Raw genomic sequence first — 24,874 nt, 5'->3', positions numbered from 1 at the left:
ACAGACACCAGAGATAGCTGTTCTTAGGTTGCCAACACGCACCGCAATGACGCAGGTGCACTGTTCTGAGGAGCAGCTTGAGAGCACCATCGAGGAGCTGACGAGGCTGGAGATGGCAGCGCACGGCTTCACCGAGGTCCTCAGCAAATCAGCGGCGAAGCAGTCAGCACGCTCGGGAGCAGGAGCCTCCGCATCTGAGGAGTCTGCCTCGGCCTCGCAGCAGAGCGCAGCATCTGCAGTGCAGCAACTCAGCAGCGTGCAGCAGCTCCAGCGGCAGAGAGACGACGAAGCAGAAGGCGCTGTGGGCGTCCGGCAGCGGCATGAAGCCCAGCAGCAGAGACCACGACCGCCAGACAAACAAAGGCATGCCCTCAAACCCTGTGTTTTTTCCTATCACAACTCCTTGCGCGCCCCTGCTAGCCCTGGCAGCGGTTCTTCACTGTTGCAATGTAGCTCCTCACAGCTTGGATTGATGCTCAGGGAGCTTTCGATTGAACTAATGCGTGGCTGTCTGAAAACTTGAACGGTCTTCGGGCAGGAACAAGCAGCTGCAGTCAGACTTGGACCTGCCGGAGCAGCTGCAGGACTTCTGGTATCCGGTGGCGTTCAGCTCGCAGCTGAAGGATGGGGCCATGGTGACAATGGAGCTGTTTGGGAAGCCGTGGGTGCTGTTCAGGGACGCCCAGGGGCTGCCTTCCTGCGTCAAGGACGCCTGCGCGCACCGCGCCTGCCCACTTTCCCTGGTGAGCACTCCTTAATTTGTGCAATTTGTGGAACTCAGGAGCGTGCAACGAGAAGTAGCAGTGCTCGGAGCTAGCGCAAAACAGCAAGGCTAGGTGACATGCAAAGCTGGACGTCTGGGCATTGAAAGGCGCTGTTGTGGCACGCAGGGGTCGGTGGTGGATGGGTGCATTCAGTGCCCGTACCACGGCTGGCAGTACGACGGCAGCGGCAACTGCACCAAGATGCCCTCCACCGCTTTCTGCAAGGGCATCACCGTGTCCACGCTGCCCGTGTCCGAGTCCGAGGGCTTTGTGTGGGTCTGGCCCGGCCGCTCCGTGCCGGAGCACAACGTCCCCCAGCACGTTACGCGGCCCCCTGATGGCTTCACCGTGAGTCACCCCACCTTTTTACTCCTCCCTTTCTTGCCTGCATGACTCTTGCCCTGTCGGCCTTTTATGTCATTCCTGGGCATCGGCACCTTTGGGGTTGTATCGATGTTTAAAACCTGGCAAATCCCTTGCAACAACCCCCCATCACAGCAGGACATTGTGCACTTTCAAAGAGCTCGAAGAGGCATCACAGCAGGACATTGTGCACTTTCAAAGAGCTCGAAGAGGAACTCTGAGCTCAAAGACTGCACTACTCCATGCACCAAGCCGATTATCAATGGCGCTATATTGCCAGCAAGTAAAGGAGAAGCATCCAGTCGTCAGCTAAGTAATCTCCCAGTCATCAGATTAGTAATCGTACTGAGTTCTCATGCAGGTGCATGCGGAGCTGATACTGGAGGTTCCAGTGGAGCACGGCCTGCTGCTGGAGAACCTGTTGGATCTGGCGCATGCGCCGTTCACGCACACGAGCACGTTCGCCAAGGGGTGGCCTGTGCCGGACGTGGTGAAGTTTAACGCGGCGCGCATGCTGGGCGGCAACTGGGAGCCCTATCCCATCGACATGGCCTTTGAGCCCCCCTGCATGGTCCTCTCCACCATCGGTGCGTCTGCAGTCCCCTGCTCGGTAGAGAAGCCATTTTTTGTCTAGTACCGAGGACCCGCTGATATTTGCATCTTCAGAGCTGACTCCTGTCAGCATGTGTCGAGGTTCTTCATAGGACACCTGGTCGTACATCTTTTTGCATGTGCTATGCTGCACTGTTTCAGGATTGGTGTATGCTTTCTGAGCCTGCTCCTCATGGCTACTGCTGCTGTGGAGGCCTTGTGCAAGGCATATAAGTGTGTGCAAGCATGTGCTTTAGCGTGGTCTGGTGCATGCGGCAGGACTAGCGCAGCCAGGGAAGATAGAGCGGGGGGCGCGCGCGGCGAGTTGCAAGAACCACCTGCACCAGCTGCACGTGTGCCTGCCGGCCGGCCCCGGGCGCACGCGGCTGCTCTACCGCATGTCCATGGACTTCCTGCAGTGGACCAAGGCCGTCCCCGGCATCCAGGCCTTCTGGGCTCACATTGCTAAGCAGGTGCTCTGCCGCCCCTCTCACTCCACTGCTCCAGATGGTGCACAGTCGTGAGAGGCGCATAGACCAGCCGTGCTTTGTCAACTGGGTGTCTGGGAATCAAATCACATATATCATACAAGAGTTGAAGGCTGGTGACGTGGCGAAAGCCTGTGCAGCCGCATGTGGGGCAGGCTGACTGCCAATGAACTCATTTAGTCGTAGTCTATGCGTCCATGAAGTCATGGTTACAGATCACAACCGTTGACTGATCACATGTGCGCACTTGTCCTGCGCAGGTGATGGGGGAGGACCTGGTGCTGGTGGCGGGGCAGCAGGACCGCATGCTGCGCGGCGCGGACGTGTGGGCCAACCCGGTGGCCTACGACAAGCTCGGAGTCCGCTACCGGCGCTGGCGCAACAGCGTCGCGGCCGGCTCCTCCGCCGAGCGCGCGCAGGCCGAAGCCGAGCTGCGCCCCATGTCCGCGGGGGAGCTCTTCCATGTCCCGGACGACGGCTGCCAGCTCGGCGAGGTCTGCGATGTCGGCGACCTGCAGCCCTGAGCAGTACTTGCATCGAATCTTGGCCTGACTGGTGCACCAGAGCAGCACTGTAGTAGCTTGCAACAGTAGCCTGACTGGTGCACTATAGCAGCACTGCAGTGCCCCTTAACCGCAGCATGAGTGCTGTACTTCAACGCACTGCAGGGGCTTTCAACAGCAGCCTGACTGCTGCGCTACTGCAGCACTACTGGAAGCAGCACTGACAGCATCGGGCTAGAGTGCCGGTTGGACACAGTCCAAACTGCGGATGTTGGCTGGGCTGTCAGTTGCGCTAGGAGTCTCCTGTGTCCCTGGTGGTAGCACCGCTTGTTTCTGTGCAGGGAAGTATCTCCTTGGCCTGAGTAGGCGAAAGCAGAGTGTGCCGAAAGGCGTCCTCCAGCGTGGGAGATTGTGCTGTGGAGATGTGCGTTGCTGAACTTTGGCGTAGGCTCTAGGGGACATTTTGTTTGCTCTGGGGCTGAAGGGCGGCTGATAGGGCTCCTGGTGGAGCATTCGTTGACCTACAAAGATGTAGAGCAGGAGTGTAGAATCCAAGTTGATAGGTAGAGTGTGGTACGCTGTGTCGAGATTGTCTTAACCTTCGTGAGCGTTGCTATATGAGCTATAAAAGATCTGAACAACACAGATGATGGGTTTTGTTGGTAGCATGGCTTGCACTTGTCGAGTACGATTTGCAAATATATGCTGGGTTCCTTGGCCTTTGGCGCCCATGAGGGGGGTACAGACAATGGATCTGTTTTTGGAAAGTGTCCCATCTGCTGTTCTGCAGCTCCTACTATTATTATTTGTGCACTTGTTGGCGGAAAGGGACCGCATCGTTTTCGCCAAGGCCTGCGCCATTTCTGCGCTGCAAGCCCCACCAGTGCCAAGCATTCTTTATTCATCAGCTTACGTAGTGGTATACCGGATGAAGGTGCACTTCATGACTTGAAAGAGGTGCCGAGAAGAAAGAATCTATTGAATTAAGTACAAGGCTTAGCTGATGGATCTCCGGAGAGTGGATGTAAGGGATGTACACCTCGATGCATCCTCTGTAGGATGGAAGCAATTGTGACTGGCAAGTCCGATCTGTGTAAACTATTTCACGAGACGTTTCCCAATCAAACTCATCGAGACCCCCATGCATCCAGATGCCACTCCTACCGTATTAACGGATACACAATAATACTCAAGCTCTCTAATTCCAGCGCCTGAATCTACACGCGAGCCACTGACAGCACAGCTTTCGCAATTTCCTTCATGTCGCGTTTGCAGAGCATGATACATCGGTGGCATATTGGCACACGTTAAACTTTCTGCCGGAAACAATATCAGGCAGTTCCACCCCAGTCAACTCCCATACACTGCCCTTCCATAGGCCTAGGCATGGATGCCAGAGCCCGGATATTCATGCGCAGCTTGTGTCAGCGCCGCTGACTCAGCGGTTCTGATGCCAGCGCAGCCGCCGCGACAGCCGCTCGAACATGGCGCCGAGGCCAACGCCAAAAAGTTGGAACACGACGCGGCGCCAGACCTGCCGCCGGCGCTCGCTCTTTGCCGCCTGCGCCGCCTTTCTGCGCACGGGTGACAGCGCATCGCGCATGCGCGCTATGTACGCTGCGCACGTCGCCGCGGCATCGCAGGAGCCGTCGGACGCGCGCGCCACTGCTGAGCTGGACAGCCACGGCGCTCCCAGCAGCAGAACACCCACCTGCACATCCGCCTGATGTCATGTCTTGCACCTTACTTCATGGATTCAGTTGCTTGAGCGCGCTTAACATAGCATGAGTCACTGTCACATCATCAAGTCTCATAACCAAATGTCCTTGAAATCGCTGCATCCCCAGTGCCAGACAAGGCTTGTCTAAGGCATTCCATGTCGTGATGGCAGGCTCTAGGATGCAAAGCTCATCACAAGTTGACAGGCTGGAAAAGATGACCATGGCTACGGGACCCGGATACACTACCATAATCTCAGTCTTGGGATTCAGTACGTGCAATGCCACCAAGGTTATCCAATGAAGTACTAGAAAGAAGACCACTGTGCTTGGCTTGCAACAAGAGTGAGTTGGGTTGAGGAGGAGCTTCAGGGCAGCGCACCTCCAGATTGCGTTCGCCCTTGATGCAGCGCATGCACAGCAGCTCGGCCAGGTGCTGAAGGGAGCTGTCCGTCCAGAATGGCAACACCTGCACCATTAAACGCCCATGTCAGCAACGTTCTGAGCATCCTCATGTCTCCTGGATACCCTCAAAGGCACCATCGCGGCTTCCTCCAGTGCAAACTGTGTAGTGTATCTAGAGCAACAGAAGCTCTCTGTAAGAGCCTCGGCTAATCTCAACACTCTACGCACAGTGCAGCCAGCAACAGTGTGCGAAATACTTTTCTGCACCCTCTCTGTGACGTCAACATGACTAAGCACAGCCTCAACTAATGCACAGCAGTGTAAAAATGGTGTACCTCGTGGGGTGGTGGGCTGCTCTCGTGCGGCAGGCGCTCGCTGACTTTGCTGAGGTCCAGGATGTGCAGCTGCGGCAGAGCACCCAGAATGGCCACGTCCTTGGGGCCCACCTGCCAACATCATATCACTATTACTGTATTATTATTATTATTGTTACACTAGACCCGTTGGGAGCCACCTGAGGCTCATTGGTCTTGTGGGCAGTCTTCCACTTCCGTTCTTCCTACTTACCTTGTCACAACTGTAAATCCGCCAACGCCGGAGGGAGACACATCTCTGGACACACGCAAACCCATGAATCCTAGGTTGGCTCATGGCATTTGTGGACGAGCCAGGCGACTCGTATTTCCCTGGTCTTTGTATGGGCATGTTAGCAGATGTTCTACAGCTTTGCAGCACCCAGGCACCAAACAAATACAGTGGATCCCACTTTGCTGCACAAGCTCTTTACAGGCGACATGTCCTCTATCCTTGCAATAACCCCCTCAAACCTACAAAGGGCGGGTGGTTGTGTAAAGATTCCTAGGAATGGCATTCGACAGTACGCAGCTCTATCAGGCTCACCTGCAGGTCCTGGTTGCAGGACAGATCCAGGTGCGTCAGCTGCCCGGCGGCTGCCAGGGCCGGGGGAATGCAGCGGAAGCAGTTGCCCTCCAGGTCCAGCACCTTCAGCGCCCCCAAATAGCGCCCCTTGGGCAGACTCTGCACTCGCCGAACCACCAGTCAGAATGTTGTGCACTTCGCAGCATGCACGAGACGTTGCTCGTCATCTTGCTGGATAAGCATGCTGCTGTGGGGTGACAGCTTCACTTATTTTACATTCCAAGACAAAGAGGTTTTTTGCAAACTTCAAGCAGCTGCGCCCCAGTTATCAATTGTGAAGTCACTAAATACGACCTGACTTCACCCATACAGCAGCGTAGCTGGCACGCACCATCCACAGCATAGAGGTTCGGATCATTCTGAAGAGACATACCTTGTAATGATTGTGCTTCATCCAAACGCAGTCAAGGAAACACTTGGGAGCATGCAAAGGACTGCCTTGCCATTCGCCGCCGTTGCTGAGTGCTGACAACAAGATAACAGCAAAATGTGAAGGGGGTGCACCTGGAGGCCGCAGTAGCGGAGGCTGAGGCGGCTGGGGTTGCACTGCCAGGAGGTGCCCAGCACCGGCGGCAGCGCCACCAGCTGGTTGCACCGCGCCAGCAGCATCCGCTGCAGCCGTGCGGCAGCTGCCGCAAGCACACGCCAGTCAACACAACCCAATTGCATCGATCCCATATGCAACTAAAGCCACCAGAGGCCATGCACCTGGTCCAGCAGTCATGCTGGTGAGGTATTTGACTCTATGGTCCACGCTAACCAAATGCATGACAGGGACAGACTGAACAAGTTGATCTGAGAACACCCCAAAGCCCAGTGCGTGTATGAAAGCAAGTGCAAACGATGGAGCAGATATGGACCTTTGAGGAGGTCTGAGTCGATGGCTTGGCTGGTGGAGCGGCGGCAGACGATGTTGAACATGTCCATGAGCTCCAGCAGAGGCGGCATCAGCCGCAGCGTGTCCTCCCAGGGCACCATCATGCCAGGCTCCACACTCGTGCAGTCCTCTATGCGCACCTCCTGTGCAGCACCACGAACCATGAGACGAAAATGCACAAGAAGCAGGCGAGTGATCCATACTCTGAGCATGAGACCCTTGAGAAATATGATACACAATGGAGCAGGAAAGTGGGCCCACAGATCATGGATTCATTGGTCTCCATTCAGAAAATTACAGAGGGATCCACAGAAGTGTGGCATTCTAAGTTTCGGTGAGCATTTTTGCATTTTTGCAGCGCTTGCACCCAGGCAGGGCAGAAAGCCAGATTTTTAGTGACACAGAAGGTGATAGTCATGACCCGTAAGTTATGGCACCTCTGCAACGGGAACAACTTCAGGCCTGGTTGGACCTGGATATAAACACTGCACATCAGAGAACAGGAAAATGATATGAAGGGCGCGAGGAGGGTCAGGCACCTCGAGGGAGGGCATGGAGAGGAGCTGGTCGAGGCAGCCCATGGCATCGAGGCGGCACTGGCGCAGGCTGACGCTGCCGAGCCCCCGCAGCTGCGCGAAGCTTCCCGGCAGCTCCAGCGCGCCGCAGGAGTCCAGTCGCAGCTTCTCCAGGGACGTCAGCCCCATGACCTCCTATGCAACCCACACCTCGCATCAGTAAGCTCATCTTTCTTATTGGGGTTTGAAGCATGCTCTATTTTGCTCTCCCGGTTTATAATCAGGCATGACCTGGCCAAGGTCTGCAGGTGGGCGGACGCTCTCTCCCAGTTGAACCCCCTTGTCGCAGAAACAGCTTGAAGCCCCCGCATCAAAGAAACGTATCGAAGAAGCAAAGGTCATACGTGGCGGCAGGGTGAAGGACCTGCCTGGGGTAAAGTACCACGTAGTTGTTTTGCTAAGAACAAAAAACAATATGACAAGAAACTTAATCAAAAGGAGACCCCTTCAGATTGCTTAGGATCGGGATTTGCCCTGTTTTGGCAGAATTGCACAAAACACTGTTGCCTACATACTTAAAGCCACATGCAACCTTCCTGGACAAAGCTGAACTTGCCATTGGCTCCCATGGCAACAGCGACTGCAGCTGAGCGAGCCACACATCGGCCAATGACGGCCACCACACAGATATTTTGGTGCCTACTAAAGAAGCAGCACAGCTAAAGTGGGGAGCAGACCTCGGGCAGAGCTATGGCGGGGCGCTCAAAAGCACGCAGGCTGATGTCCAATTCAGTCAGGTGCGATAAACGACACAGTCCGGCAGGAAATCCTCCCGCCCACTGCATCAACGCTGCGCCTGTCCCCTCTGCCGGCTTGGGCGACGCATGCATGTCGAACGCCAATTCCGTAAGTCTGCTCAACCTGCGCGCAGTAGCAAAATTCCATCTCACAGAAAGCAACCCAAAAACGATTTATTCTCACTTCACCTCTTGACACTGCACAAACCATCAACACCATGCACAGCATTCAAAGCTGGCCGAAACACATTGTACATGGGGCAAGGCATTCCTGCCAGAAGATGCAAGATACCCAGGTGTTTCCGTGACAAGTTGCCACGGAGCATGCGAGGGAAGAGGCGCACCCGCCAAAGGGATCCAAGTCTTGGGCGACAAAGGAGGGCTCGGGCGCGAAGGAGACCGACAGCTCGCGGAGGCCAGTGCAGCGTTGCAGCAGATTGGCCAGCAGGGCAAGCTGAGCCCCGCTCAGGCTGCCCACGGCAAATATGCGCATCTCCCGCAGCAGGTGCAGCTCGGGCAGTGTCGCATGCAGCAACCTGCGTACCAAGCACCCCAACAAGGCGCGTGAGTACAAAGGATGCTGTCATGTGCTGCCGACAGACATATGCATGAGTGCAGATAGCAATTAAAAATGCACTCTGCCTTGCTGGGTCGACCATTGGGAGTTCCTGGGCAGATCTCATCTCAGCCCTTGGTCCTTGTCAACCGGCGCAAGAGGTCTGTGACTACCTGTCCAGAGGTGCAGGCCCCTCCGAGGCGACGGTGACAAAGAGGGAATGGACACAGCAGGAACGCCGCCGGAGCCAGTGTGTGAGCCGCCTGCAGTCAATGCCGCCCTCCCTGGCCTTGCCGTCACTGGATGTGACATCCGTGACCTTTACCCTTTCCCACATGAGGCTCGGGGCGCATGCCGCAGCATTCCATGCTCTGCACACGAGAGGCACTACCTGCAGCCTGCAGGTGATCGTGCATCGTCAGTAATCTGCATTGTACCATCACAAGAAGATCACTAGAGGGGGTTCTTTCTCAGGCAAATATTTTGCTTTGCCAGTATGCGCCACGCGAACATGATGCTGTACAAGCGCAGCTGAGGATACTAGGCTGCAAATCATGTGGTAGAAAGGGCCTCCCCCTGAATATATTAGATCCACCCGGATCTGACGACTTGTTGGTGTATGCTCACGAGTGGATTGCAGCAATCTCACCTCTCGCTTTGGTCGAGAATGGAGAAGATCCGCTGTAGGACATCTACCTCCAGCTCGTTTATGTTCATTCCGTATTCCTCGGATATATTTGGCATGGCTTGCTTGCCTTTCTTCCGTCTACCTGAGGCAGCAAAGTGGCACGTCAGGCAGACGAAGATCATTTCTGGATGCTGTAACGTAGCTCCGATGTTCCATTTGGTGTTCAATTCAACAAACAACTCCTTATACAGTATTATGGAGACGATCAGCTCCCAAGGTACTGCAGCACTTCAATTGAGGAGGGCCAAACACACCTTGCTGAAACGGCATTGGACGCAGCGCCCGCGTGCCTGCAGCCGGCTATGTCATAGTGAAGAAATTTTTCACCTAACAATCGACGTATATGGACGACTGCAGCCTCTATCTGCGTCCAGCACGACGGGGAAGCGCCGAGGAAGTTTATAGCGGTGGCAAGGGTGAGTCCCGATTAGGACACTCGGTGGCATGTTGATGTCAGCAATGCATGGATCAGATGGGGACCTTAATCGAAGCTTTTAGTGAAGCTTTCGCGAGATCGATGTACCGCAGATGCCGAGATAAAGCCCGCGCAATTGTGTCTGAAGAACCCACCTGTACTTGTTCATCTTGATCACCAAGGAATCCTACTACTATGTCTTCCTTTCATGGGCAATGCTGCGGGTTATTTGGCTGTCTTGATTTGTAAGTGGGCAAAACAAAATTTGGAATCTCATTTGACCCTTGTACCGGCGAGCCGGTCCTCAACCTTCTGACATGGATGTATTACACACATCACGTTTATCTTCAGTAGCGAGTTGTTCCCGCCGCTGTGTTTTGGAGGATGGAGTGCCAAGGCCTGCTTCACTGAAGTCCTCTATTTTCTCGAGGCAAAGCTGCAGAATAAAGGGGCGGCAAATAACGTGCCTTGAGTCTGGGCCAGTACACTCAAGAAGACAGATACACGATTACAGCCACAGAGAATTGCTGAGCCTGAGTGGATCTGCCAGTGGGGAACGAGGCACATTTTCTGGAGCTCCTCACAAAGCACAAAGGAGCGGGCATGCAGTAAGGGATGTCTCTGTGCACATCAGACCAATACCTGCTCTTGAAAGCGACACTGCACGCTCCAGCCCTGATTGGTTTGCCGAAATCAAAGCAGGTGATTGTCATGCTTCAAAGCTACAGTTAGGATCACATCCAACAGCCTAGTGTTTGCGTGAGACCTGAGTTGTGTGTCGCAACTGCAGTCCTGCGAAAGTGGCTGCAGCTGGCAAAGCCCCCGCAATGGCTTTGGCGAAGCATAGCTGCATGCGTTATGGCAGGCCAGGTGGCGACTAGGATCTTGAGAGGTAAGGACCACCCGCATCGCAAGCTTTCTGCTCACAAAAGCACATCATCAACCCTCACGCTTTATACTCTAATAATGGCTCACAGGCTCCTGCATGTCCTTGCAGGAAAGATACATGTACGCAATACAATTGAGCAGCTGAAGCTTGTCGGCCCGCGGTCGATGGGTGTATCTCTGCTGACTGCCGGCTTTGTCGGCATGGTTTTCACCATCCAGGTGCTGCCTCCTGCGCTGCATTGCTCTGATCTACACAGAATCAATCTCAAGTAATGTAGCGTGATGCAAATGCAATCCTACTGTGTGTGCTGAAGCTGCGGGGCTTTCGCAACACAGTTTGTGCGGGAGTTTGCCAAGCTGGGCCTGACGCGGTCGGTGGGAGGCGTGCTGGGCCTTGCTCTTGCCAGGGAGCTCACTCCAGTTGTGACATCCATCATCCTGGCAGGTAACACTCAGTATATCTCACTTAAGGACTCGCACATCTGTCCGAGTGGGATCATCTGCATACAAGACTCTGATGCTTTTTTTGCAGATGAAGGCTCCATATAAAAGCTTCATGTGCTTGATACAGCATCATATGACAAAAACGTTGCAGAGCTGTCCAGCACGGTCAGTGTGGGATGAGATTTTCAGCCGATGGCGGTTTTGATGGCGGTGAACAGGGAGGGTGGGCAGCGCATTTGCTGCGGAGCTGGGCACCATGGCTGTGAGCGAGCAGACAGACAGTCTACGCGTGCTGGGCAGTGACCCTGTGGATTACCTGATTGTGCCACGGGCTGTGGCATGCATGATCGCCGGCCCCATCCTCAACCTCATGTGCTTCTGCATGGGTGCGCCACCCTTCATTTTTTGCTTCAAGTTGCTTCAGAAGGCCATCATGCATGTGTATTTCCGGGACCCAAAACAGCTTGCTTTTAGGGCAGCCTTCTCATGAAGGCTGAGATTCATGCATAGCCAACCTTCACGATATCTCTGGACCCTGGCATCCAGATAAGCCCAATATCTGCAGCATGTCATGAACGCAAACTTATAATGGAGTGCTCTGAGAACCAATAGAAGATCTGATATTCTGGCTGTGCAGGGATTGCATGCAGCATGTTGATCGCAGAGCTGGTGTACGATGTAAAGGCCAGGATCATCCTGGACTCGTGCGTGCGTGCTGTGACAGCCTGGGACATCATCACCTCCATGATCAAGGCCTGGGTCTTTGGCCTCATCATCTCTGTGGTGCGCTGCCCGCCTTCCCTGTCCATTCCTCAATGCTGCTCAAACCTGGATTGAACATCCATCCAATGGGAAGCTGGCGGTGCCATTTTTGATGCCTGGTGCCCAATGGATGACAGAATATATTGTTGTGACATCGCATTGTTGCCGGATGACGTTTACTTGTGGGGCAGCCCTACTTCTTCCAAACGATGCTCGCTCTGCCTTGACGTCTGCATGTCTCTCCTCTGAATAACTGGCTTCCTAGGCCGTGCAAGGTCGTAGTGCGCAAAGACGTGCACAGGCAGCAAACAAACTCATGGTGTTGGCTTTGCAGGTGAGCTGCTCATGGGGTTACACGACGGCAGGTGGAGCCAAGGGAGTAGGAGAGAGTACCACATCTGCTGTGGTCATCAGCCTGGTGCTGATCTTCATCGCTGACTTCTTCCTGTCCTTCCTGTTCTTCCAAGGACAAGGCGACGCCCTCAAGCAGCTCAAGTGAGGGGTGCTGCTTGCAATTTTGCATCGCTGGTTTCTGAGAGTGGTCATGTCTGGGAAGTGTAGCAGAGCTGCATGCATGTGGGCTCAACAGTCCCTAAGGAAGCTAGAATTGCAAACATTGCATTTCCAGGATTGTGTATCTGTTACATCAAATTGAGTTCGAGCACAAGCCTTGCTGCGTGGACTGGCGGACCATGCAATTGTAAATATTATGGTTTTCACAGCTAAAAGGCTTCATTATCACTTTTTCTTGCTGGGTGCCAACTGCTTGACAGCCTTGATGCCGGCAGTGATGGGGCTTTCAGCCGCCGAGGCATTCAAGAATGCCACCTCCAGATCTTCACTCGTGGGCCGCCGCTGCATCTGACCAATGACCTTCCAATTGTTGCCCCAGCCCTGCTTCAATATCTGCCACGACGCCTCTCCTGATGTCCCCTTGAGAACGCGCTTCGAGACTGCACCCTGAGTAGTTGCGACGATGAAAGCCTGCAAAACCAATGCTTTTCAAGCTTCTGCTTAGGAATTGGCATCTCCTGACCAACCAAACTCTACACGACATGGCAGCTCCTCCTTTTGCTATCACACTATCTCCATATGAACATCTTAGAAAAATTAAAAGTATTTCTCTCACCAAGGAGACGTATCTTACTTGTCACACTACACACAACAGAGTAGTGTTCAGGAGGAGAGGATTCATTATTCATTGGTTATGCACACCTGTATGGCGACGGGTTGGAAGCAGTAGACCACCTCAAAACTCTTCACAAATGCAGCATGCTTGCTGGGTACGTCCCTCCCTTCAGCCCATGCAGGATTCAGCAGAATGACCACCCTCCCTCGCCACTTTTTGAGCAGCTCTTCAATATCGCCCAGCTGCATACCTTGAATATCATCAGTCGCTGTGCAAGATCTCCAGTCTATTGCAATGCAAAGCAATGCAATGCATGCATGCATGCATGCCAGTACCCTGCACCCAGACTGCCGAATTCACAGCATCTCCATCAGGTGACTATGTCCAGGCTGGAAGAAATCACCTGAGCTGTTGAAGGTCCCACGAATATTAGGGGACCCACAAGAGGCTCCTCTGGCTCATCATCTAGTGCCACAACTTGGTTCTGTACTGCTGTGGAGGCCAGCAAGGCGGCCTCAATGTTGCCAAAAACCAAGGTGGTAAGGCTTGCAATGTCAGGAGGTAATCCCTTCAAGACAAGTCCTGCCAGGGAAACAACCTGATACAACCACCACACCAGTGTAGTTCAGCTTTTCTTAGTCCGGTGGGGACATTGTTGTAAAATGATAGGCATTTATGATGAACAAAGGGCAGAAAAACTTACCGATGCAGGTGACTCATCTGCATCCGGAATCTCCACTACAAGCCTTCTGACATTGGACAGCTTGAAACCCTGAACATGCCAATATTAGCATCCCCTTGCTCCACAGAACAGAGTGCAGGAAGTGAACTTGCAGGAATGATGATGTTCTGCTTCTTATAAGCATGCAAATGAGTCAGCAAGGAACGTGTAGAAGTATAATAAATGATGGCTCACCTTTGTAGGCTTTCCTTTCGCTTTCGTGTCACCCAGCCGTGTGTTGATAGCGTCACATGCCTGCTGCACCTGCAGAACCACACAATCCGAAACTGATTGCTTGCCGATGCCCGATCTTAGACAACGGTCTTGGGCATGTCAAGCGCATGAGAAGTTCAAGGGTCACATGAGGGTGTTCAACAAAGACTTGGTCCGGTCCTCACCGACTCTTCTCTGCTCTGGGGCACATTGACGTTTGTACTAGACGTTGATCCTCTGCCAGACGGCCCAGCTTGACATGTCACTAACTGCCCTCGGTCCCTGAAGTTCCCATGGAATTTACTACCTTGTCCAAGCAATACTTGCTCTGGCAAATTTACGAGCTTGCTGCTTTGTCCAAGCGGGGTGTGCAATTTCTGAAAGCTGAGATTAGTGGCCACTGCTTTTGGAATTGCAGGAATTATTGATGAGCAGGATGATATCAGAGATGTGCTCATTTTCGCGCTACTGTTGTTAATTTTGATGATTGTTATACATTTGAAATCGAGCTGGGAATGATGAATCCTGGATTGCATAGGGCTGATCGTCTCAACACCCGATGGTCTTGAACCCTTTGAGGGAGCTTTTGTATTGGAAGGTGATGAAAACCTGTTCGACAGCCAGGTTGCGTCTCTTTCTGCGCGAATGGTCAAATGTGTTGCAGTCGACATTGAAATCTTACACAGCCAGTACAATGCTTGTGTACAGATCTGATCAAAATCAGTGCCCAGGAAGTTCCCAGATTTTTCAAATTCTAGAGATCTTCTCAAGGGCCGTCCTTGTGATCACATGATGCATCTTGAAGATTCGAATCCTGAGAATTCTGTGTACTGTAGAAGTACTCTGTTCCAAAGCTCTCTCAACGGATCTGCGACCCCTGCGATGTCGTTCCGCAATATGCCTCGCATTTGACGCCCCATGTTTGAATTTCATACCCGCATCCAAACCCCTGCCGCAAAAACTCCACAAACAGCATTATCACGAACAGCAGGGTGGAGTCTGCCCCTCAGGATGCCCCAAGCTTCCTGGCCTCCTGCTGCAGGCTCACCAGAGCATCTCCTCTCCCACTGGCAGCCTCCAGGCTCCTATGAAACCCCCTCAGCCATGTTCCCATCTCCTTAATGTCCAGGGTTCCACTCCGTGCATGTGCAGTCGGCTGCCCGAGTGCTTGCGCAGCTGTTGGGCTGCCTGAAGCCTCCAGCTGGGCAGCCAGGGCCTCGGCACGATCTAGGATGGCGTCCGGCATGCCGGCCAGCCGCGCGCATGCCGTCCCGTAAGACTTTGGACACGCGCCGTCCTGCAGCTGGTACAGGAATGTCACCTGCACATACCAGATCCATCAGCACAGCGGAGGATTCGTTGTTTTGACGATGCAATTCTCAGGACTGCAGACACATGCCTTGGCACTGCAGCTGGGCAGATCAGCTCCGAGCTCCGAGATGAGTCAATGGTGGTGCAGCACATTCAGTGTCCCGAGCGGAAGCAACAATAAAGCGGCAGAAATCAGGCATGCAGAACAAAGCTTCTCTGTGTGACACTCCACCCAAGCCTCCAGTGTGCACACCAATTTGCTTTACCAAGCGTAACAACGGCATAACGCATTCAACAACTTTCAGAAAGGGAGGCTGGACCCGGCTCTCGATACTGTACGAGCCAGAATAGGCAGTGCAACACCTGTTCGCGGCCGGCGGCATCGCGGTCCACGTGGCATGCCATGTGGCGGATGGAGGTGGTGGGGTCGTCCGCATGCGCGTCCGCCAACTTGTGGTAGTGCGTCGCGAACAGGCCCCTGCCACAAAAGTACAGCACAGCACGTCTGAGAGACGGACTGTATGGGAGAGCCATAACTCTGCCAGAAATGGACCCATCAAGCACGCACATGAGCTAATGGGCAGCGCAAAGCGCTCGTTACTGTCATGAACGGCCAATAAGGACCATGCACGGCTCTCCAGTGCATTGATGCTGGTTGCAAGAGCAGCAAATCCCAGATATGACTCTTAAAAGTATGGCAGCTGCTGGGCAGCAGTCCCAAGACCCCATAGAAACGTATCATCCCCAAGTATAATGGTTTTGGGTTAGTATCTCTAGCTCGACAGAAATAGACACTGTTACAGGCAGGCTGCAAGGAACGCCGGAGAAGAAAGTTCACCGGCACTTGATCCGCTGCGTGAAGGCGTGGATGACCGCGGCTGCGATGGCGGCACCGTCAGTGGTGGCGGTGCCTCGGCCCAATTCATCAAGAGCGACCAGGCTGGCGCTCGTGGCTCTGTTCAGGGCCGCCGCCGTCTCTATGAGCTCCACCAGAAACGTGCTCTGCGCAGAACAGGCGTCCTTCATGATGCCATCTTGATATCTGCTGTGCCGTGGGGGTACCACAATGCCTTTGCAATGATGTCGTTGTACCTGGAACACTCGTTTTAGCCCTTCAACGGCGGGCAAGACCCCTGTGCCTCGTCTACAAGGAAGCTTTTTGACAGGCACGCTTTCGACTACGGAGATTGGCTTATTTTCTGCTCACTCTGTCCAGCAGCATAGCACAAGGCAGGGCTGTGGTCACTTATGGCCTGACAAAAGAAATGCAACAACAGCCTGGTTTTAGGTGTGCATCATCTCTCTTTGAGCCACACTTGACTGCGGGTATGCAACCCTGATCTATTGTGATCTGGTCCGGAGGCGTCTCATATGTCACGCATCTCATTGAATTGCGAGGCAGCCCTTTTCACTTACATGGCGCTCACACTGTCTTATCTTTCTTGCAGTCACATCAGCTTGACAAAGAGCAGAGGTGCACCTGGCCGGTCATGATGGCGTCCCGGGCGCCCATGCGAACAAAGATGGCGTCGACGGGCGTCAGCTCTAGGCTTACAGCCGGCACCCAGGCGCCCACCTGCGCCATCAGCGCCGCCAGGCACACCTGCCGCAGCAGCGTGCTCTTCCCTGCGCGCCACACAATCATTGATATTAGTCACAGTGTGCGCACCCATTGGCTGCCTCCTTTAGCTTTCAAGCTCACAGAGTGCCTGCCCATCCTATATCCTGAGTCAGTGAAGACATGACATTCTGCTCCGAATGAGGGAGAATCACTCAATACTTCTCCAGTGTTGAAAAGCCTGCAGGCGACTCTAAAACTCCTCCCATTGCCTGGTATTAAATGTTGGGTGTGTGTGCAAACACATGCCACTGGCGTACTGACGACTGCGACCACCTCTGTCTGTTCCTTTAATGGCGAACAAGCATGATGGTATGCTGACTGGGACCAGAGGATACGGGGGGCGCACCCCCCATGTTGGGACCGGTGAGGATAATGAAGGGGGCCTTGTCGCCGCCCAGCTCCACATCATTGGGGATGAATGTGGCGCCCGCGCTCATGTGCAGGCCCGCCGAGGGGTGCCGCAAGCCCTTCGCGGTGAAAATCTGCGCCGGTGAACATTCACGCACTCAGCCCACACCACCATCTTGCACCATACGTCCAATACCATTGATGGTCAGTGCAAGGTATTTTGCTTGCTGAATGCTGCCAGACTCTTTGTGGCTTATCTGAGGAGCAACAGTCATAACATGTTGCTGGTGGGAGAGGCAGTGACCATATGAGGGACTTGCAAAGTGCCTCACATGGAGTGAGTGAGTGAGTTGTCCAGTGGACAATGTCCACAGGTGACGAGCTAAAGAGACTCTTCAGGGCCACAGCTTTGGCAAGTCTGTGGCATCCCAATTTATGGCATCCCATGTGTCAAATGCTAGTGGGACAGCGTTGCGCCACCTGGCGGTCACGGTCTGCAGGGACGAGCCTGGGCCGGCACATGGGCCCCTGGGCGCTGCCGACGTCGGCCACAGCCGCCAGGCTCATCAGCGCGTCCAGCTCAGCCATCGCCTCCACGGCCGCCTCCCACACTGCATGCTCCCTCGCAAACCGCCGCACCACGCCCTGCGCAAACACATGCGCTCACATCCTCCTTTACTGCCTCCTGAGCCCACAATTGTGCACACTTCCCTTCCTGGCTTACTTGCAGGACAGGCAGGCCCAGAGTGTGCAAGGTGGGTTAGATTGCAAACTCTGCCTGACAGGCACAGAACTCTTTGTTGACCTCTCAACTCAATAAATACCTATGATCAAGCCAGGCCCGTCTTTGCATCCTACCCTTCCTACCAGGTGTTTTCATAATTAGCAGGTCAAGCTCGCGCCTTAGGGTCCAGCGGACTACCAATCCATCAATTCACGGTCCCCTGGAACAAGGGGTGTGGGGGATTTGCAGGGTGGTTAAGAGGGGTCGCGCACTTGGAGGATGGTGGAGAGGGCTGCTTCGCGTTCCTCCTGCGCGGCTGTGTGGTCCCGCACCAGATCGGCCGAGCGCGGGCTGCGGTACCGCTTCCACCCCTTCTTCTGGCCCACCAGCTCGTAGGAAGAGGGAACGCTCCCCGCCGCAGACTGCACCGCCAATCGCTCAGTCAATATTACATTCGAATACTCTGCATTTAGGGTGTGCCTGTATTAGGGGACAGGCCTCTGAATGTCTGCATCTCAATGGATGCACCTGTGCTCCCCGCCGCAGACTGCACCCAATCATTCAGGCAGATTCTTGTGCACACACCCTGCACTGGCCTCCAGAGTTCGCAATGAGAGGCTTCAAAACTGCGCAGGCGCAAGCCTTTGTCTGCCAACCAGGTCTGCCTGTGGTAGAGGCCAAATGACTGTTTTAAAGAAGTGCATGCCTTACAATAAATTAATCAGGTGCGTCTGTGCAACTATAGTTCAACAGGCAGCTTTGACAAGGCAGCTGCATTCAGATCGAGAGCAATGCTGTGCACTGCAAGCTTTGATTGGGCGCACGTCTGGAATGTCCAGGAGATGGCTGTCCTTGTTGACAGAGACGTAGCTGATGCTGGAACAGCCAAGCTTCTTCTTCACCTCCTTGAGATGCTGCTCAAATTCTGCCTCCACTGCTGCAACCTGCACATGAAATCATTTTGAATCCATCAGGAGATGACTAAAATCGCTCCGCCCTCCACAAGCACAATGATGGTTAAGTGGAGATATTGACAACCCAGCCAGGCAACATGCACGCTCTGATTTGTAGCCTTCAGAGCACTCAAAACGTACACGAAACACCCCCTTGGCCGATGTGCAGCAGAAACGGTGGGGGGCCACACCCGCGCGTGGCCCCAAAGCTCTATTTGTTGGCGTTCTGGGAGAGGGCAAAAAGGCCCTGCAAGTGCCGTGATTGCAAGGAGTACCTTGTCAAGGAAGGGAAGTGTACCATGGTTTGAGGAACAGGCTCTGGTGTGGTGTCATGCAAGGCATGTTTGCTGATGTCAAGGGACGTGTGCGCCTTGGCTGGTGTATATTCCCCTGGTCAATAGTAACCAGATGACCTCCAGATGGGGCAGCCTATTCCAACAAGGATTATGTGCGTCAGGATCGGTGGAAGGTTCACACCCGAGCGTCGGCGTTGTCGAATGCAGCCTCTGCGCCGGGGTGGGGGATGACACGGCCCAGCTCGGCGGCCTGCTCCCAGTCGGTGAAGGCCTGCAGCTCCTTGAGCGGCCGGGCCATGCCGGCCGCTGCCGGCCCCATCGTCAGCCGCCGCAGCTCCTCGCTGCCCAGCTCGCTGCCCATCTGCTGGAACCCCTCCCATGCCGCCTGCAGTAAATGTTTGTCAAATCATTGCAACGCTTGTGTTCCAGCTCACAGCGTTGCAGCAACTTCTTCTCAATAATGGCCTTCCCTGTCTTGCCATTTTATCCACCAGTGGCATGTCAGTCGCACCTGTTAATGCAGTCATTGCAGGGAAGTCTCAATTCAGAAAGGCATGCTTAAATCGTGACATCCCCGCAACTAATGTCTACAAGGGGTGCATGTTCAATCTAACAACCATGAGAACGATATTTAGATCTTGAAATTTGCGGGCATGATTAATGTCTGTGCATGCCACAGCAACTTCTTGCAGTGGGGGAGCAATTGTATCAGGTGGAGCATTTGGATCGCAGGTATGTGAGTGTCCAGTGCGGCAGGCAATGGCAGTGGCTGACCTGGACGCTCTGCAGGCCACGCAGTGCGGTGATGAGCGAGAGGACCTTGCGCTTGGCGGTGTCCTCGTAGTAGATGGCCGCGTTTGTGCCCTCGCCCTCCGCCAGCGTGCTCGCCTGCAGACGCGCCAACGCCCGCTCTAAATCCCCCAGCCCTGCGCCCATGCACCCTGATAAACGTACATCCTCACAAATCCCGTAACGCCTTCTGAGCTTGGCGCCACGCAGGTGTGTCTCAGGTAAGATACTCTACACTGACATCAAGTATACTTGAGCAGACTCAGAGGAGAGGATGTTCCAGCAACATTGCCTTCTGGGCGCGCACCGGCAGAGGATGTTCCACTGTAAATATCACTGAAAATCAGAATCAAGAGGTGACCATTCACTATGCGCGCCTTTTACAGGCCAAGCATTAAGTGAGATGCAGGGCAGTGTGTTTCGCAAGTCACAGCTTGGCTCCGGCCTCTGACAGGGCCTCAACACTAAAGAGTTCACGGGCCCTGGCGGGTGATGCGGGCGCAAGTAAGACAATTACAGGGACTAGCCCCTTTTCAAGGAAATAGCCCCTGCGGGCCCAAAAAGGCAACCGCTTGTTAGCACGGTCCCCCCACGCAGGCTCACTATCAGGGCCCCCCCTCTAACTTCAAGTCACTGGGCCAAAGGAGGTGTGAGACAGGAATTGAAGGAGATGTTTGAGCTCTGTAGCAAAGACACCGGAGAGATTATCGAGAGAGGTAGCGGTTTGCCTGTGAGGGCGGTGCGGGCGGCCTGCGCGGCCCCGGCAGCGGGTCCCATGAGGTCAGCGACGGCGTCTTGGCGCGCGGTGATGTCAGCGATGCGCGCCATGGGCCGGCACAGCCACGCGCGCAGCTGGCGCTTGCCCATCACCGTCGTGCACATGTCCAGGCACGCCACCAAGCTGCCCGCTGATCCACCCTCCGTGTTCTCCAGCACCTGCACCATAGCAAAGCAGTCGTTAGCCATGATGTTTCATCTACAAGCGCCAAAGTGTTTATCACCCATATCCTCCTGTTGCGTTTGCCCACGTTTATCATGAAGGTGTCCTTGAGCAAGGACAGTATTGCATGCGAGAGCAAAAGTGTGCACACAAGGAGCAGCAGCAGTGGACAAAAGGCCTGAGGAGCACAGTCATGCTGCGCACAAGCCTTGTACTGAAACACATATATTTCAAGAAGAAGCAGCGGACCTCCAGGTTGTCAAAAGCGGAGCCGTCGAGGGCGACGAAGCGCGGCGCGTCGGGGGCCGCGTCGGCGCCGGCCACGCGCGCGCAGCCGGGCAGCGGCCGGAACGCGCCCAGAGGCAGCACGCGGCCGTCCAGCAGCACCTCCTGCAGGTGCCGCCGCGCCAATCCCAGCGCCAGCAGCGCCGCTTCAGCTTCTGCTGGCTCCTCCGCCATGGCCTGCGCGCATGCATGCTAGCTCTCCTTGGCAACCGAGCAGGAAACCTAGCCGAATCCATCCAGTAGCTGTCCTTCACCTGCAGAAGGCTGGCATGCGCAAGCCCCTCCACAGGGCTCTAGCTGTTGGCTCTATATTCACAACCCCTGCGCTTGCTTTCAAGCAAGTGGCAGGCCTGATTTGACAGATCTGCATACTCTGAGGTCAAAATAGCTGATGTGAAGTCCTTGCTTGGAGCTGCAATTCTCGGGACATTGGTTGCGCAGATAGTTTTCCTGTGTGTACCAAATGCACCGTCTCTCGCACCTTGAGCAGTGAGGGCCAGGCATCGCGGGAGCCCGCTTCCATGCCGGCGGCGCAGGAGAAGTAGTCGCGCGTGTCCAGCTCATGGATGACATCAGCGGCCGACGCGGGGGCGGCCAGGCGGTTCGTGCGCGGGCCCCGCAGCGCCGCTTTGAGGACCCTCTGCGTCGCCTCGCTTAATCCCCCTGCCGGCAGAACCAGCTCCGATGGCCGCATCTCCGCCAGCTGCGCCCGCAGCTGCGACCGCGTGAGGTCGTCATGCCTGCACCCCAGAGCACGCCATATGCCTGTCACTGTACTTCACTGCAAACTCTTTTCTCCACCCCATTTGCCAGATATAGGGACACAATTGTTCAAACCTAGCAGGTGGTCTTTGAATCCTTCTTATGAATCATCCAACAAATCATAACTTGTCACCACTTCTGACTGTTTTGGAGTCCACAACAGGACATTCTGGGCCATCATGCCCTATAATACAGTGACAGGCAGCTGCTCAGGAAGTGAGCATAGCAAGGCGCACCACTGGCCAAGGGTGAGGGTGTTGGAGGCGCAGTCGGCGTAGCAGGCGCCCAGGAGTGTGCGCTGGGGGCCCCCGGGGGCCACGGGCGGCGCCGGCCGCTCCCACAGGCTGAGCACGTAGGCCGCCTCCGGTTGCGTTCGCAGCATGTCCGGGTCCGCCAGCGTGCCGGTTGTCAGAATCGCCACCACCTCCCGCCTCACCACGTTGCACTGCGCAGTCGCACATTCCCAAGCATCTCTCCCCACTCATCTGGCACAGTCTATGTTATACAACAGGAGCTTTCACACTGCCAAATATATATAGCAAACGGCACCCAGCAGAAGCTGCCGCGCCTCTGACCGCTGCAGGATCTTTGTCGACTTGCAGGTGTGTTTTCAAGGGGGAGCATGCAGCAAAGCTTGTTATGCAGCGTCCACATTCCTCCTCAAGGGCAGGAAAGGGGACACGGGGTCTGGCTGCTGCGCTGCATGCGATGGGAGGAGAAAGGGCAGCAGTGCACCTTGGCCTGGCCGGCGGGGCGGTTATCATTCCGGATACGCAGCATATCAGGCGTCTCTGTCTGCTCAACAACTACCACTCGCAGCCCCGCCCTGACCAGCCGCTCCGCATGCATCAGGTAGTTCACCTCTGGGAACCCGCAGTGCGGCTGCTCGCCCTGTGCACAGCAACACCCCGTGACTTGAGCATCTGATGTTACTGGGTCGATTGTCTTGACAGCAGCGCTGCTTGTATAGCGCCACTGCTGTCTTGCAGGTTCATAGGCCGAGCTGCAAATGGCCAAACAATGGACGCAACTGCCAAGTCTTTTGTTACAGGTTCTGATTGAGAGTCGGGGTGCACGTTTCGGAGGAGCCAGCCTGGCAGGTGGGAAGCCCATAGCACAGTGGCAGAACCCACCTTCATGTACGTGAGGCCCAGCACTTCAGCGCCCACGTGCGCGTCCATCTCAAACATCTCATAGAACTTGCCCATCTTGAACAGCATCACCGAATCGAAGTGCTGGGCCTTGAATTCCCACCTGCACACCATCCACAGCTGTTTTGCACACCCCATGAGCCTCACCCCCAGTATTTTAGCACGTACACCTTCATGCAAATTTTTGCATGGGCCCTGTACGAGATGGCACAATGAAGAGCAGAACATCAGAAAGGCTGCAGGCACAACAAGAGGCAAGGCTCACCACTGCCGCTGCCCTTCCGACACCTTGGCCTTCTTAAACCAGTCATGGGGGATGTAGAGCGTGCGAGGATTATAACCAGGCTGCCCTGGGCGCTTCCTGGTGGCATCCCTGATCTCCTGTGGTGACAGAAAGGGAAAGCGGTCCTCCGCCCTCTTGGCGTACCTCGCCATGTCTGACGCTGGTTCCACATCATCTGCACACACCCCATATTACGTTACAGTCTTGAACAACTTTGCAAACCTTTCAGTAGAGGTCTGTCTCTCTTTGGAGGATGTAAAGGTGCGACGCAGTCATCATGGTAGGTGATGCAGGTGATCAAGCACCTGCGCCTCCCTTTGCGGCGGTGGCAGGGGTGTTGAGAGCTGCGCGCATGGCTGTGCCAGACCCCTTATGCTGTGCACTGCCTTGAGCGAATGTAGGGGCGATGCGCGGCGCGGTTGCAGGGGTCTTGAAGACCTGCTTCTGCGCTGTGTCTGGCTTCGCTGCTGACTTGGATGCAGCCTTCTTCGCGGGTGTCCTCCTCTTTGGCGCTTCATCCTGCAAATGTGGTGCGGCATATCAGTACAAGATACAGTATATAGGATGCAATGACATGGATCTTTCACCAAATTGCTGTTGTGATTCATGGCACTCGCTTGATGATTACGGTTAAGGCAGAAAAGCTCGCACCTCCTCACTGGCGGCATCATCAGCGCTGTCATCACTGTCGCTTTCGCTGGAGGCCTTGTCGGCCACAAACTCGCTGCCTGACTCGTCCCCGCTCATATCCATCGGCGCAGCAGCAGCCTCGTCTTCATCGTCTGATGACAGTATAACTTTGCGTTTCACCAGGCGCTTCAGGGGCCTCTTTGCCTGCTTGGACCCGCCTGCCGAGCCTGCAAACAGTGCCTGTTAAGCAACCATGTGGTATGGAAGCAGGTGATAATCTCTGCACTTCCAAATCAGTTTTTGATGTGGTGCCAAAGCATATGAATCTGTGGATCTAGGGACACACCTGATTTCTGCAGCAGCTCAAACTTTTCTTGGCTGAGGTCAAGCCACTCTGTCTCACCATCCTCATACTCAACGAGGTGCTTCCCCTTGGTGGCATCATGTTGGGTGATATCACCCTTGTACCATGTTTTGTCATCGGCCCAGAAAACCTGGCAGCGCAGTCCCACAATCTCCTTCCCATGCCCTTTTCCTGACTGTTCTGGACGAAGCTCTGAAGCCTCCTGGCTGCATTTGGCCTTCTGGCTTGGCTTTGCTGAGCTTTGCAATTGAGGCAAGGGAGCTGTTGTGGCTGGTGATTTGTCTTCGACGCACTGCTTCTTATTGCTTTGATTGTCAGTCGTGCTGTTTGGCTCAATAACCTGCGATCACAAAGTTGAACAGCATTGTAAATTCGACAACTGTTGTGAATTTGTAACGTGTGCAGTTTTACCATGCATCGCTGTCCTCAGCAGTGCAACGTGAGGGATTGGCCTGGTCACATTCACTTGCTTATTTCTGCCTCGTCACATATTCCGATCGGCACACCTGCAGGGGCGCTGATTTTGGAGTGAAGAACGAAGAAATAGGTCTCTGTCCTGAGATTGGTGCATGCTTGCGCTTCGCCTGATTTTGCTTGGTAGCCATCAGTCTGGCACCTATTATAGCAAGCCTTATTCGATA

The 24,874-nt window shown here is 54.6% G+C and overlaps 6 protein-coding genes across 6 annotated transcripts; 2 read left to right on the top strand and 4 right to left on the bottom strand.

Annotated features, from left to right (window-relative positions):
- Positions 1 to 536: 536 nt before the first annotated feature.
- COCSUDRAFT_18877 (PaO-domain-containing protein) lies at positions 537 to 2,730 on the top strand (the record flags this gene model as incomplete). The annotated part of the gene is made up of 5 exons (XM_005644668.1): positions 537 to 743; positions 891 to 1,112; positions 1,489 to 1,714; positions 1,998 to 2,191; positions 2,467 to 2,730. Coding segments are annotated over 5 exons (1,113 nt in total), but the record flags the coding sequence as incomplete, so codon positions are not given.
- Positions 2,731 to 3,236: 506 nt separating this feature from the next.
- COCSUDRAFT_34060 (hypothetical protein) lies at positions 3,237 to 3,816 on the bottom strand. The gene has a single exon (XM_005644667.1). The coding sequence runs from the start codon at positions 3,568 to 3,570 to the stop codon at positions 3,304 to 3,306; it is 267 nt and encodes an 88-aa protein (XP_005644724.1). The 5' UTR covers positions 3,571 to 3,816; the 3' UTR covers positions 3,237 to 3,303.
- A 331-nt stretch (positions 3,817 to 4,147) lies between these two features.
- COCSUDRAFT_57903 (L domain-like protein) lies at positions 4,148 to 9,233 on the bottom strand (the record flags this gene model as incomplete). Its single annotated transcript, XM_005644666.1, has 11 exons — positions 4,148 to 4,420; positions 4,810 to 4,896; positions 5,168 to 5,278; positions 5,733 to 5,870; positions 6,276 to 6,400; positions 6,632 to 6,791; positions 7,188 to 7,358; positions 7,901 to 8,084; positions 8,305 to 8,496; positions 8,690 to 8,887; positions 9,166 to 9,233. 11 exons carry the CDS (start codon positions 9,231 to 9,233, stop codon positions 4,148 to 4,150), a joined length of 1,707 nt encoding a protein of 568 aa, XP_005644723.1.
- Positions 9,234 to 9,915: 682 nt separating this feature from the next.
- On the top strand, positions 9,916 to 12,212 carry COCSUDRAFT_54419 (ATP-binding cassette transporter; the record flags this gene model as incomplete). Its single annotated transcript, XM_005644665.1, has 7 exons — positions 9,916 to 10,321; positions 10,439 to 10,511; positions 10,617 to 10,726; positions 10,844 to 10,952; positions 11,170 to 11,337; positions 11,589 to 11,734; positions 12,048 to 12,212. The coding sequence occupies exons 1-7, from the start codon at positions 10,235 to 10,237 to the stop codon at positions 12,210 to 12,212; spliced, it is 858 nt and encodes a 285-aa protein (XP_005644722.1). The 5' UTR covers positions 9,916 to 10,234.
- A 239-nt stretch (positions 12,213 to 12,451) lies between these two features.
- Positions 12,452 to 13,090, bottom strand: COCSUDRAFT_57901 (hypothetical protein; the record flags this gene model as incomplete). The annotated part of the gene is made up of 2 exons (XM_005644664.1): positions 12,452 to 12,697; positions 12,929 to 13,090. 2 exons carry the CDS (start codon positions 13,088 to 13,090, stop codon positions 12,452 to 12,454), a joined length of 408 nt encoding a protein of 135 aa, XP_005644721.1.
- A 1,692-nt stretch (positions 13,091 to 14,782) lies between these two features.
- Positions 14,783 to 24,441, bottom strand: COCSUDRAFT_18682 (hypothetical protein; the record flags this gene model as incomplete). Its single annotated transcript, XM_005644663.1, has 21 exons — positions 14,783 to 15,097; positions 15,451 to 15,565; positions 15,926 to 16,089; positions 16,568 to 16,713; positions 17,055 to 17,190; positions 17,537 to 17,701; positions 18,053 to 18,202; positions 18,605 to 18,724; positions 19,211 to 19,393; positions 19,804 to 19,955; positions 20,284 to 20,347; positions 20,608 to 20,754; positions 21,008 to 21,208; positions 21,525 to 21,783; positions 22,042 to 22,250; positions 22,541 to 22,696; positions 22,939 to 23,059; positions 23,222 to 23,414; positions 23,545 to 23,758; positions 23,891 to 24,067; positions 24,214 to 24,441. Coding segments are annotated over 21 exons (3,615 nt in total), but the record flags the coding sequence as incomplete, so codon positions are not given.
- Between the last annotated feature and the right edge of the window lie 433 nt (positions 24,442 to 24,874).

Source organism: Coccomyxa subellipsoidea, assembly GCF_000258705.1.
Source record: "Coccomyxa subellipsoidea C-169, whole genome shotgun sequence".
In the NCBI taxonomy this organism is placed as follows: Eukaryota; Viridiplantae; Chlorophyta; class Trebouxiophyceae; family Coccomyxaceae; genus Coccomyxa; species Coccomyxa subellipsoidea.
This window is presented reverse-complemented; position numbering and strand designations above follow the sequence as displayed.

Coding starts and splice junctions, on each gene's coding strand:
- COCSUDRAFT_34060 (XM_005644667.1), bottom strand. CDS start 3,570: ATGGCGCAGGCCTTGGCGAAAACGATGCGGTCCCTTTCCGCCAACAAG.